Raw genomic sequence first — 14,660 nt, 5'->3', positions numbered from 1 at the left:
GACTTTTCATCTGGCACCCAGTCCATCCCCATAGGATTAGCAGTAAGGGGGTCTTTCTCAGACCAGAAGGAAGGTTTTGGGGGACAGCCAGCAGATCAATCCTCTGCTCCTTTCCTATTTGTCTGTTTGAAAATACCGAACTGTAACCTATAAACTAGGCAATTCTGAAGATGGCAAAGGTTCCCACTATCTCACCGGCCTTCCATAATTAGCAGTGTGCAACAGCCTGACCTACAAACATCCAAGTCTCCTGAAGTGTGATCCCAACCAAGCTAAGCACTACTAAGTCCTATAGATTTCAGTGGAAGAGAGTACAGTATTTGTTGTAGTCCCGCTGAAGTCCACGGGCCTTAACTGTGCTTAACTTTGAGTGGATTGTGCTCAGATTCATGGCTTGTGACCTTCATTTTTTGTAAGTTTAAGCAGAGTGCGGATACTTTATTTAAGCTTTAAAATGTAGAAACACACACAAACCATTTCCTTCCCTTCATCTAAAAACGCACAGGTGGTCACGTGAGCAAAATAATGTTTTATTATTGCACATAATCCAACAGAAAAACTGATGGAAGCTCCTGTTTTGAACACTTGTGATTCAGGTATGCTGGTGGTGGAGATAAAGGCACTTATTTTTCGGTAAGACCTGAAAAAAAGATTACCAACAAAATGCTATCTTTGAAGGCATGCAAAATTGAGGTAAACCTGTCCCTGCTCACCCTAGGAATAAAAAAACCCTTCAAAACTTGTACACACATTTGCATTGATCCAGCAGCTCCTTGTGGACATAGGCACTATAAGGCAGGGGTAGTCAAACTGCGGCCCTCCAGATGTCTATGGACTACAATTCCCAGAAGCCCCTGCCAGCATTCGCTGGCAGGGGCTTCTGGGAACTGTGGTCCATGGACATCTGGAGGGCCGCAGTTTGACTACCTCTGCTATAAGGTATACCCGGCTTCCCCCGCCCTATCTGTTGCAAGATCTTTCCTCCGCACTATAAAGGAGGCGGCAACTCATGATTGCACCCCTTTATATGTGTGCAAACACTTCCATCATTGAAATTCATGGAAAAGTTCATGTGTTCAAAAACTCCCTGTATGCACATACAAAGCTCTGGATTTGCAGTTTAGTTGCACACCTTTTAGTTTTGTTATTGTGCTAACCTTCTGTTTGGAATTATAGGCTTGGATTCAGATTAAATTTTCTGGGGACCACAAGGATTTCAACTGCGGAGCACAATTCTCCAGCCACCTCCCTACCGTGGCTGCATAAAATGCCCCCTCCCCATCCTGTTATTGGAAGAAATGGGACCCCCGCGAAGAAGATATAGGGGGCATTTCAGGCCACCACTGAACGGGAAGGCAGGGAAAGATGTTGCACGAGTGGGATGGAAACATTACTTTGGATCCAACTCATGGAGGGGGGGGGGGATAGAAACTTCCTTTAAAAACAAACACACACTGAAAGCAGAGGTCCTCGGGGTTGTAGAAGATGGCAGGGTACACAAAAATTGCTTTGGAGCCAAAGGACATTTCAGATTCACTCTTGCTCTGCTGAATAACATAGTGTTATTTCTTGGAGGTAGGCTTACAGCCACCTACATGTAAACACAGTGGGTACCACTTGCTGTAGTGACCAAGGGATAACAGTGTGTGCACAAGCCCTAAAGATCTCTCTCTCCTTAACAGAGAGTTACATACATATATGTGTTTATATAGATATATGCACACACACTCACACACAACATATATGTCCAGGATCCTAAGGACCATCTGACCAGTTCTGCATACTGAACAGGGGATTTTTGAACTTGCCTTTCTTGAACAGCAGGTCCCACAAACTGCATCTGAGAGCAAAGAGAGTCAGACACGGTTTGTGAATTGGCATAGGATCGGATGTTCAAAGAAAACGGCAAAATTTCCATTGACGGTACACAATTCCTTGGATGAGTCCTCTTATCCTGGCTGATAATATATGCCCACATTTTTTAAAAATCTATCTACTTTTGTCATATTGCAAGGAGTAAAACATAACAATTCAAGCTCATTATATCGATGAGGAGCGGGGTGGCTGGGATGCGTGGATGCGTGAACAAACTCAGCACTTTTCAAAAAAAAAAAGGATCAGATTTCGTACTTCATGATAAATAAACGCCACATATATCTTGCAAAGAAAACCACATATATAATAGGGTCTAACTACACATTACTTTTCCCCCTCCGGGATTTTGTGATTAGCCATGAACTTGCAAGTTCCTTGCTGGGAACTCAATTCTCAGGTGTGTAAGGTCCAAATTGGATCAAGACCACAGCGTGTGGTGAGACAGACTTTTGCTTGTGTTTTCCTCGGAGAAAATAGCCCTAGGTGGGGGTGCTATTTGCTGCCTGGCGAGCACCGTATGTACTGATGGGGTAATGCAGATTTCCGCAGCAGGGCCATCACTGCTGCCCTGGGGATATTATAGGTCAGGCAAAAGATATGAGGTAGGGAAGCATAAGCCCCTTTCTTCTCGTGTACTTTGGTTCTAGTCTGAATCAGGCTAGGAATTGAGTTCCTTGTGGGGTACTGGCAATCTCATAGCTGAAGGACAGTCTTTGCAGAGGACTCGATCCAAGGACAGGGAATTCAGAAATAAGACCCTGTACAGACATTCTAAAACTGTACACCTGTTGGCTGCCGTGCCAGGAAACAGGCTGCCAGCTTTCCAAAACAATGCAGACCAGTTATTACAAAGATATTTTAGGAAAAGCAATAATATTAATGAAATCCAAGAGTGATTGAATTCTTATCAGTATTCTGTCATGTTTACTGGATATTCCTAAGACAGGGTTATGTATTTTTTCTTCTGAGGACAGCTATAGCACGTAGCTTCTGGGCAAAGTTAAAATATCCTTCCTCTTCCAATTGACAGTATGAGTTGATTAAAAATATATATATAAAAAGAAAAAGGCACCAAAAAAAATCAGCCCAGCTTTGCAATTTCATTTTTGGCAGTTCATGGAAATTATCTGATCCAAAAGCACGATTCTTTTGTGTCTACCTGCGGAGTATCTGCAGGACAGTATTAGAAACCCTTTTCCCTCTGGCATCTGTAGCCGGCATTGCTTTTTAAAATCCCTTCAATTTCCAGTCTTTCTGTAATCAGTTGCTGTTGCACTAAAGGGTGTCAATGTACCAAAAAATTCACAGTCCATTTAAAATGAGGCACTTCTTTAAAGCTTGTGAAGTTGGTGCAAAAGTCCATGCTTTTGTTTCAAAAGGGGGGGGGGGGGAGATCAAGCATGCTTAGGCATAACTGACACACTACATATTGTCCAGGTTTCTCGGTTGCCAGGTGCTCAAAGGAAAGAATAATGTATAAAACGGCAGCGTATGGCTCTCACCGCAGGTCTAGATTTTGGGGAACAGGCAACTCCCAGCAACAAGAATATGACAAGGCACTCCTCAGTTTCTAAATGGGCATGGTTTTTAATCTGCTGATGCTTACTCTGTGCCACGTTCAAGAACACAGCTTCTAGTGAAGCAAGTTTGTTCAACTCTGTAAGAAAAAAGGGGTTACTCTAACTGGCACTTTCTTCACTGCGGATTCACTCTCAGCCTAGAATAGGCTCTGCTATTCCTAGAAATGGGGTATGGGTTTTTTTTTGCCTGTTATAGACTCCTAAACAGAATGACTTTAGAATGATGTAGCAGCGGGGGAAAACAGCCTGACTTTTCCTAACACTGGACTCAGTGCAATCCTGATTTGGATGGGGAAGTGAAATCCAAAGCAGTAGCCCTCATTCTTGGCTGTCGTATGCCTTACATGTATTTCTCTTTGGGAGATCAGTAATGACAAATCTTCCAGTAGAGGCTGGAACTTTCATGGTGGAATTCAAGGAAGAGGCTGTTTCATTTGCGTTTCCCCAGCTCACAAGTGAATACATGTTTCTTCAAATAGCAGCACAGTAGTCCATCAAAGTTAGGAACCTTTAAGGCAACTCTAGTTCACAACAAAAGAAAGAGCACAGAGGGGCTGCAGATTCCCAGGCTCCTCCTCGCTGAACAGAAGATGTCACCCGCGATGGGGGCTAAGCTGTTCATTTGGGACCATTCTCTGAAAGTTCGTGGCCTTGGCACAACCACAGGGTTCTAAACTCCTCCTCCTCCTTTAGATGTCTCCATTCCAAATATATGGGGTTATAGTCCTGTTAGGCTCAGCAGAAACTTCTGTAATGGGTAAAAATCAAAGAGTAATAATGTTAACAGAAAGCATAAAGAACAACATGTTTACTATTTTTAAGATGTAAAAGGTAAAGGTAAAGGTATCCCCTGTGCAAGCACTGAGTCATGTCTGACCCTTGGGGTGACGCCCTCCAGCGTTTTCGTGGCAGACTCAATACGGGGTGGTTTGCCATTCCCTTCCCCAGTCATTACCGTTTACCCCCCAGCAGCAAGCTGGGTACTCATTTTACCGACCTCGGAAGGATGGAAGGCTGAGTCAACCTTGAGCCGGCTGCTGGGATTGAACTCCCAGCCTCATGGGCAGAGCTTTCAGACTCCATGTCGCTGCATTACCACTCTGTGCCACAAGAGGCTCTTTTTTTAAGATGTACAAAAAGTGGAAATATTTATATTAGTATTAAATATGGCATGCTTAAAAACTGTTTGGCTGCAGAACATGTGATTGGCTGGAAAGTTGCCTCATTCTTTCGTAAGTGACAAGATGGCTACAGCCAACCTTTGGACTGCTAAATACCTGTCAACATACACACCATCCCGTGCACCATTAGGAAATCTCCATCCTCAGCCATCTCTCTTGTTTCTCTCCATCCTCAGCCATCTCTCTTGTTTCTCTCTCTATCTCGCTCTTTTTTTGCATCCACTTCTCCTTGTCCATCCTTGCCCTGGTTCATAGTCTATTCTGCACTTGTTGGATAAGGCACTTTCATTGTGCTTTTGTGGTTGGATTTTCTTGTGCGGAACAGGAAAATCTACTAAAGTGCATTGAAAGGGTCCAACCAGTGCAGAATGGGCCCAGTACTAAGATCAGCTGTTGTAAAGCAGTCGAATGGGCAGCCACCTTCTGCTCCAACAAAGCAGGAGTAGTCCATGGCAGTGCTTGACTATGCAGAAATCTGTTTCACCATTTCACCACATCTTACAAAGAGTGGCAGTTATAACACAGGAAACTCCAGCTCACATGTTCTTAGAGGTAAAAGGAAGAAGAAAAACTAGGGTTTTATATCCCAATTTCCACTACCCAAAGAAGTCCCAAAGTGGCTTACAATCAACTTTCTCTTCCTCTCCCCACAACAGCCCTCTGCAAGGTAGGTGAGGCTGAGGGAGCTCTGAGAGAACTGTGATAGACCCAAAGAGAACTGCTCTGAAAGAACAGCCCTAAGAGAACTATTATTAGTCCAAGATTACCCAGCTGGCTGCATGAGGAGTGGGGAATCAAACCCAGTTCTGCTCTTAACCACTACACCATGCTGGGTCTCAAGGTTAAAGGAAAGGAAGGTGAGTTAGTGCCTCCAAGGCCAACAGGAACTGGGGCTTATTCTCTCCTGCAACTTGTCTTCATCTCTCTGCCTCTCTTGTTTACACCCTGATGCACGCACATGAGAACACTTTCTCTGTTACTCTATAATGCAGCAGGATTATCTTCTGGACTAACTAAACAGCATGGCAAGCTCCATTAACTCCAACAGAACAAAATGTGAGTCCAATGGCACCTTTAAGACCAACAATTTTTTTTTTTCACGGTGTGAGCTTTCGTGTGCATGCACACTTCCTCAGACATTGGAACAGGAGTCATAAGAGTACAGATACAAGGAGAGAGTCCTATCCTTATCTATTGTTGTTCCTCTATATATTTCTGAAACAGCCTAGGGGGTGGGACATGTCCTGCTGTCCAAGTTGGAATAGGGCCAATCAGGGTGCAGCCAGCTTTGTCCTGATTGGCCATGCCTGTGTGGCTCCTGCCCTCCAGCACCGGACTCTAGCCTCTTTGCTCTCAGATGCCTCAGTGCCTGGAGCCAGCAGCAGGTAAGGGGAGAGGGCCCTGGACAAAAGGTCGTGGTGGAGGGCTTGCTAACAAGGGCCTCTTGGTCTGCTAGGCTGGGCCTGCTCACGAGGGCTTCCCAGCCTGCTGACTGCCTGCTAAGGAGCTCTGTCTCGGTCCTGCTAACGAGCAGCCCAGCTCCCACCCGCCCTACTTGATTTGGCTGCGAGCTGCAGCCCAAAGCCACCTTAACCTGCCTGGCTAGGAGAGGGGACCCTTTCAGGGCCTGTTCTTAGGAACAGGCTTTGAAGCTAGTCTGTAAATAACTACTAATTTAATCTCTCCTCACGTCTCCTCCTCCTTATGATTACAGGCAACTTCCATCGTCTGAGGATGTGTGTGTGCACACAAAAGCTCACCCCTGGAATAAAACTTGGTTGGTCTTAAAGGTGCCCCCTGGACTCACATTTTGCTCCGCTACTTCAGACCAACACAGCTACCCACCTGAATCAGTAAAACCTCCATCCTAAGGGCTATTACGCCTGAGCTATTCATCATCTAATGAGAAGATCCTGCTGTATTTTCTGGCTTGCCCCTCTTTCCCCACACTTTGGCCTCTGGAGCCAGGCCTGTCTTCCTTCTGACTCATCTGCTCCTTAGCTGCTGCCTCTGGAACCTGACCTTTTGGCCTGCCTGAGATTGTGCCATTTGCTATCAGCTTTCATCTGGGTGCTGCAGTGCTACCATCTGATCAAGCACCGCCAAGAGCCAAACCAGGCATTCCCTTTTTAAAAAGAGTCAGGTCCAGATTAACCACAGCCACACAGCAGCTATGGAATATGGTGTTTAAAAAGCGGAGCCCATTTAGGGGCACCATCGCAAGGGAGAGGAAGGTCTCCTGCACAGCCCCTCCCCCATTTTCCATTCTAGAACAGTGCTGGAGGAAAGCTGTTTCCCTGCTTTTTGATGCTCCACGAGGGATATTTTGTGTATGCAGAGCAGCAAAACCAGGGATGGAATTCCCATCAATGATCTTTCAGCACGAAAAATGGCTGGGAAGTGGGAAGTGGGCCCCCCTGGACGGTGGCCTTCCAAGGCCAAATAGGTTTGGCCTGCAGGAAACCTGGACCCAACTTAACTTCCCCCTATACATACACAGACACGCACACAGACAAATGTCTAGTTTGGCTCACAGTTTAAGATGAAGCAGCAGCTCTTCCCTGATGCTGACAACATGTTTCAAATGCTAACTTTGTGAACCACCTCCAGCCAGTGGCTATTCAAAATAAATAGCTGCATTCCACTGGGCATCTTTTCAAGCACATGCAAGGAATACAAAATTAACCCCCCCCCCGCAAGCAAAGAAAAAAAGAATGCAGAGCTGTATGAACATTTGTTATACCTGGTTATACCTCTGCAGGCTGAGAACAGCATGCCAATTTGTCTTACGGCATTCAGATTATTCATTTATTCATTAGTTGCATGAAATAAAGCTGAATTCTGCTTAGGCAAATGGACTTTCCTGAAGCCACATAGATGAAGGATGAAGAAGAAGAAGAAGAAGAGTTGGTTCTTATATGCCGCTTTTCCCTACCTGAAGGAGGCTCAAAGCGGCTTACAGTCGCCTTCCCATTCCTCTCCCCACAACAGACACCCGTGAGGTGGGTGAGGCTGAGAGAGCCCTGATATCACTGCCCGCAGAACAGTTTTATCAGTGCTGTGGCTAGCCCAAGGTCACCCAGCTGGCTGCATGTGGGGGAGCACAGAATCGAACCTGGCACTCCTAACCACTACACCAAACTGGCTCTCTGAAGGATCTGAAGCGTCAGTACACAGGTAAAATTATTGGCAGTATTAATTTTTTTTAAAGAAGAGACTTGGGGTTTTGTACCTTTTCACTACCCAAAGGAGTATCAAAGTGATTTACATCACCTACCCTTCCTCTCCCCGCAACAGATACCCTGTGAGCTAGGTGAGGCTGAGACAGCTCTAAGAGAACAGTGACTGGCCCAAGGTCACCCAGCTGGCTGCATGTGGAGGAGGAGTGGGGAATCTGACCCGGTTCTCCAGATTAGAGGCTGCCACTCTTAACCACTACCCCAAGCTGGAATCAATGGAATCCATTGTCCATAATAATGGAATGGGGGCCACCAAGAGCATATAGATAATTAACGACTCAACCACATGCACAAGTTAAATCGCTTCAATCATCACTAAGGAAATTTCTCCCTTTTATGACCATCATTTCCAAGATGTGCAGTTGCTGCTTTGAACCAGCCCAGGAAAACACTTAACCACCCGTGTGCTCCACAGGCCAGCTCATGTTGCACCGTAATCAGACTTGGAAGCTATTTTCTTCACTCCTCCCTCCCTATGCTGTGGCAACCTGCTCTTTAGCCAAACAGAGAAAGGATAAAGGAATGAGTTGTAAGTTTCACCAATGCCTTGGTAATTAAAAAAAACAACAGCCACTAATCAGGTGAAGTAACAATTACCACTGTGCTGCTTCCATCCCCACCTCCTACATGCAAGACAAGCCTTCTGAAGGAAAGTGTCTTATCTCATCCCTGAGGCCACGGTTCCCATATCGAGAGAGAAAGGCTAGAATGTCAAAAGGATGTTCAGCAGTACACAGAACTCTATAGCAAGAGGGGGTGAAGGATTAAGAAAATACATTTCAGAGGAGGCACAAAACATTAAGATAGTTATGAACCTGCTAATCCAGCTTGATGAGCCTCTTGTGGCGCAGAGTGGTAAGGCAGCCGTCTGAAAGCTTTGCCCGTGAGGCTGGGAGTTCAATCCCAGCAGCCGGCTCAAGGTTGACTCAGCCTTCCATCCTTCCGAGGTCGGTGAAATGAGTACCCAGCATGCTGGGGGGTAAACGGTCATGACTGGGGAAGGCACTGGCAAACCACCCCGTATTGAGTCTGCCATGAAAACGCTAGAGGGCGTCACCCCAAGGGTCAGACATGACTCGGTGGTTGCACAGGGGATACCTTTACCTTTACCTTTAATCCAGCTTGATGTAGTGGTTAGGAGTGCGGACTTCTAATCTGGCAAGCCGGGTTTGACTCCCCACTCCCCCACATGCAGCCAGCTGGGTGACCTTGGGCTTACCAGGGTGCTGATAAAGCTGTTATGACCAAGCAGTGATATCAGGGCTCTCTCAGCCTCACCCACCTCACAGGGTGTCTGTTGTGAGGAGAGGAAGGGAAGGAGATTGTATACTGCTTTGAGACTCCTTCGGGTAGAGAAAAGCAGCATATAAGAAACAACTCTTCTTCTTATCTACAGAGACATCACTTAATTAAAAAGCCTGATACTGGTGCCTTTAAAATGGCAAGTTTGTCTTTTATACAAGCATACAAACATAAAAAAGCTATTTTCAAACTCTCTGGAAAGTGACATATGCGGAAAGTTATCATGGCCTTCATATGGAAGCCAATACACTCTGGCCAGGAGCGGCTCTCTGCGGTAGCAGGCAACAAAAGCTCCTTCCACGATTGCTACCTGAGACGGTCTAACTGGAGGTGCCGGAACCCAGGAATGTAATCTGCCACTGAGATGCGGCTCCTCGTATTTAAATGACTTGCTGGCCACACATACAGTACGCACTGAGCTGAAAAGAGACCCCCTGCAAACCAACTCCAGCAAAATCAGCCTGTAAATCTATGGATGCGTTCCCTCTAGCTGGTTCCTGAGGACACATCCCAGTATAACCTGGAGGTATTTGCACCATTTCAGGATGAATTACCAATCTGACTTCCATTTATGAATCGGTTATGATTTCTCTTCAAGGTGGAACGAGCTTCCTCTATGACATTCTGTGGTACCCTGAACTGCTGACATCATGTGGGATATCAGGTCTCTTGGCCTGAGAAGCCTCCAGCCTTCTGCTTGAAACTGAGCCTTTCCTACTTGGCAAATCTGCTGCAACCCTTGCAATTCTGCTGGCTGGGGGAGGTTCAGTTTCAGCAGCTTGGATGGAGCCCTCCAGGCAGCAAATGGTCTCATGAACAGACAGGCTGGACTCATGAATATTCTACTTCTGCTCTTTGCAGGTCTAAACATCAGACCTGCAAACAAAAGCAGCAGGAAGTGCTGGGTGAGGAAGGAATTCCCCAGAAATGACATGGTGTGAGCACACCTTTAGACAAGACAATTGGATGAATTTCATGAGAAATCTGCACACTCTCTCTTGCATGTTCTAATTCTTAAAATCCAAGGACAGCAAATGCTGATGCCGAAGCTTTATCGTAGAAAACTGTCTCATTTGATCAGCAAGCAGTAAAATACCTAGAGATTATAAAAGGACTTAAGTGTGATTTCCTGCTGGTTCCATCTTGATGTGTCTGGTGTTCCAACTAAAAGCCCAAGTTTCACAGAAAAATTACTGACTGTGAATTGAGATATTGGTGGTTAACAGCAGAACTAAACACTACACAATGGTGCATGCAAGAAAAGCTGAAAATTACAGAAACGCTAATATGGAAGCGGTGATTTGAAATAGAGATGCTATGTTGGGGAAGGCTGACTTCCTACCCTTTCCCTCTCTCCCCACATAAATGAAAGATGAAGCAGAAAAGAAGCTGGACAGAAAAGGTTAAGGTCCCCTTTCCCACACTATTTCACACCATGACTCCCTACTTGAGGCCACCTGTGTTTCGTTATGGCTATAAAGTTTAGTTCTGCCTTTATTTTTCAATCCTATAAACTGGTCTGCAAAAGGGGGAAAAGGGTACAAAGGGAATTGGGAGCCGAGCCTGCAGCTCACAGCAGGCCTACCTAAGCAATATCTTATCTATGTTTGTTCTTCAAGTTTATGGGATTCCTGCAGTGGGAAGATAGCAGCTTACAATTTAGGTTCTGAGTGGGGAGATGTGATTCATCACTCCTTTAGAAATGTGACATTTTACTTCCCAGATCTCAGAGAAGGGCTCAAGAGGGTCAGGCCTTAGAACTGGGGTAGTTCAGAGGGAAGCATAATACAAATTCTGTAGCAGGATTGGAGTAACCCATTGCTAACCCCGAATATTCAGTTTCCTTGGAAGTAAGATCTATCTGTAGGGCTTTCTTGCGTATCTGAGAAATCCTGATATTCTTTGCAAGGCCCTTTACAAAGCAAAATGGGAAGCAACTGTCTCAGCCACATGACAGCAACCCATATACATGCATGCATGCATGCATGTATGTATGTGTTTATATACTGACCCCTGAGGCTCAGGGCGGTTTACATAAAACACTGAAAAAGGTATATGGAACTTGCCCTTTGTTGCCCTTACCTTCTTATATTCCCATCATGTCAGAAAATGCACAAATAAGATGGACAGGCCAATATTCAATAAGATGACCATGCAGATGATGATTGTGTTAGGTCCCTAGGAGGAAAAAACAACAACAACAAAGACACATATTAGAAATGTCATCAAAACATTGACTAACGAATGCATTGAACAGGCTATCTTAATCTCCCAAAATGGTCATAACACAATGCTCTAAATTACGCTAGCTAATAGGTTCCAAAAAATGAATTGGTTCAGAAAATTAGGATGCATATCTAAAGAGGAGTGAATCTCAAGCTGAGTTTACTGGGAAGCTTATTTGGAATTCCACAAAGAAAAGATACAAACATAAAAAGTTCTACTAGATCAGACCAAAGTTCATCATTCTGTTGCTAACAGTGGCCAGCCCAATGTTTGCAGGTAGCCCACAGAGTATGAAGCTAACAGCCCTCACCCAGAAACTATTATTTAGGGGTACTCTGTTCCTGAACTTAGAAATTCCATTAAGCTAGTTTAGTTAAAACCTTAGTATTCCTCATTATTATGTATGGGTATGAAAGCTGGGCAATGAAAAAAGGTGACAGGAAGAACGTTGCTTCATTTGAAATGTGGTACTGAAGGAGGGTTTTACAGATACTGTAGACCAGGGGTAGTCAAACTGCGGCCCTCCAGATGTCCATGGACTACAATTCCCATGAGCCCCTGCCAGCATTTGCTCATGGGAATTGTAGTCCATGGACATCTGGAGGGCCGCAGTTTGACTACCCCTGCTGTAGACCCTTCAAAAGACAAATAAGTAGGTCCTACATCAAATCAAGCCTGAACTCTCCCTAGAAGGTTAAATTGCTAAACTGAGGCATAGATTCAGGTGGGTAGCCGTGTTGGTCTGAAGCAGCAGAACAAATTTAGAGTCCAGTGGAACCATTAAGACCAACAAATTTTTATTCAAGGTATGAACTTTAGTGTGCAGGCATACTTCCTCAGAAACAATGTCATGGAGGTGTGCGTGCACATGAAATGACATGTAGAAAATGTTTGGCACTGGAAAGAAAGGTGACATGAAGGAACTGCAGGAACTAAGAAAGTGAAAATGCAAGGTGAGAGGGAGCTGGGGAGAAGAAATAAGGTAGCTGAGGAAAGGTAGGTGGACATTGTGGTGGCGGCACAGTTCTCACCCAATGACTACACATTCACAGCCTTGACATTGGATTAAACAGTTAGATGCATGTGATGCATGTCTTAGTGTCAGTAGATAACATATAGGAAAGGTGCTTTATGATGGTTTTATTGAATAATAAGGATGTTTATTGCTGTTGCTTTTATGTTGTCAACCTCCCTGAGCCTGTCCATGGGGAGGGGCTGTATGCAAACTGAACGAACGAATGAATGAATGAATGAATGAATGAATGAATGAAGGAAGGAAGGAAGGAAGGAAGGAAGGAAGGAAGGAAGGAAGGAAGGAAGGAAGGAAGGAAGGAAGTTGAATAGGGTGCCATCCCGCTTTTTTTCACTTATGTTTCAATGGCTGAAAGCCATCCTGGAACATGCATCAGTTATATAATGTGGAAAGTCCTTAAGAAAATGCTCCAAGTTCCTGCCTGCTTAGTCAAGAGCAACAGTTTCAGCTGTTGAAGGGAGATGAAACTTTTTCTGAGCAAAACTAGGTCAGAGCGCCCTGAGTACTTCTCTTTCTAGAGACTTTCCGAGGCCAGAGAGCTGGACATGAGAGAGAGAGAGAAAGAGGCACTGTGGAGGCAGGCATTTGGGAGAGGTAGGTTCCTCTTCCTCCAACTACTAAAGTTCAGCCAAAGAAAGCCCTGAGTAAGGCAAGAAGATGAAAACAGGCTACCACGTTTGGAAATATATTAATTCAACCCTGTTAACCAATAGACAAGGAACAGTTTATACAGTGGTTATACATGTCAGAGATTGAGAATGGATCGATCTAGATTGAACCTAGCTAGTCTAATTCGAAATGAAACCCTTCATTCACTTTTTTCCTCTCACTTTAATCACTGAAGTAAAAAAAAATCCCAAATTTGTAAAAAAAAAATCAAATCTCTGAAATCCATAATCTGTTTCCTCTCCTCTTTTTACAAGACTGGAGTCTGTTTCCAATCATTTTGATCCATTTTGATTAGAGAGAAATTTGAAGAGAGGCGGGGCAGGATGGGAGGTTCTGTAAATTTTGAAAATTTCCCTCTCCAGAGGCTCAAAGGCAGGCAGTTTTTCTCCAGACCTTCCTCTCAGCCTGCTAGAGTAGAACACTATAGTGTGTAATATAAAACTGCAAAGACTGAAGCTAAAAAAGGGATGCATTGATTTTTCCTCAAACAGAAATCAAACAGAAATCCCTCTTTTAAAAGAGTAAAAAGGAGTAAGAGAAATCGATGGCTAAGTTTAAAGAAGTGAATTTTGAAAAAGGAAATTTCTCTTCCCATAACATTAGTGTGGTTAGATTTATCACCTGTGGATGCAGCCCATATTTTAACCCATTTTCCAGAATGTGTGAATGAAGAATAGATAGCAACCAAGAATAGATAGCAACCATCTATCATTATGAATAACAGATTATTAATTATGTTTTATGAGCCTCTTGTGGCGCAGAGTGGTAAGGCAGCCGTCTGAAAGCTTTGCCCATGAGGCTGGGAGTTCAATCCCAGCAGCCAGCTCAAGGTTGACTCAGCCTTCCATCCTTCCGAGGTCGGTAAAATGAGTACCCAGCTTGCTGGGGGGTAAACGGTAATGACTGGGGAAGGCAATGGCAAACCACCCCGTATTGAGTCTGCCATGAAAATGCTGGGGGGCGTCACCCCAAGAGTCAGACATGACTCGGTGCTTGCACAGGGGATACCTTTACCTTTTACCTTTAATTATGTTTTTCACTTGAAGTGCCCAGGATTTGCATGTATTAGTGAACCACTACAGGTAGGACTTCTGTACCAAAACAAAGAAGGCAATCAACGGATGTCTGAACTGGTCGTCGACACTATTGGTCCAGAAAAAAATGTAAAAAATGTATTCAGGTGGTAATTTTTTTAAATTGTTCAACCTGAAAAAAGACACATTGGCCAATGGAAGCACCACGGGATGCACAAAAATACTCTAAGCTTGTTCTATAATAAAACAATGCCCAGTCTTTTGAACTGAAGACTGGCTGGTACTAAAAATATAAATATGTATAAACTAGGGGAAAAAACCCATTGCAACCAAGAATGAAATGGGCGCTAGGACCCAGGGGACACTGGCAGGCACAAATCTCTCTCACAGCAGGAACTATAGGAGGTAATCAGGGCTCTGTAGCATGGGCAGTTTGCAGTTTCTCTCTCTCTCTCTCTCTCTCTCTCTCTCTCTCTCTCTCTCTCTCTCTCTCTCTCTCTCCCTCACAGCAGGAGCCCTAG

At 44.6% G+C, this 14,660-nt stretch overlaps 1 protein-coding gene across 1 annotated transcript in view; it reads right to left on the bottom strand.

The window, feature by feature from the left end:
• Nucleotides 1-509: 509 nt before the first annotated feature.
• Nucleotides 510-14,660, bottom strand: part of JPH2 (junctophilin 2) — a 93,003-nt gene continuing 78,852 nt past the window's right edge. Inside the window, exons 5-6 of the mRNA XM_077335526.1 lie at nucleotides 11,260-11,355; nucleotides 510-4,203 (exon numbers count right to left, since the gene is read on the bottom strand). Coding sequence (XP_077191641.1) covers nucleotides 11,275-11,355 — 81 coding nt within the window. The 3' untranslated portion in view covers nucleotides 510-4,203; nucleotides 11,260-11,274. The remainder of the gene's footprint in view (nucleotides 4,204-11,259; nucleotides 11,356-14,660) is intronic.

The sequence above is a fragment of the Paroedura picta genome, chromosome 4 (genome assembly GCF_049243985.1).
Source record: "Paroedura picta isolate Pp20150507F chromosome 4, Ppicta_v3.0, whole genome shotgun sequence".
Taxonomy (NCBI): Eukaryota; Metazoa; Chordata; class Lepidosauria; order Squamata; family Gekkonidae; genus Paroedura; species Paroedura picta.
Note: the sequence above shows the minus strand (reverse complement) of the source record. Positions and strands in the feature narration are given on the sequence as shown.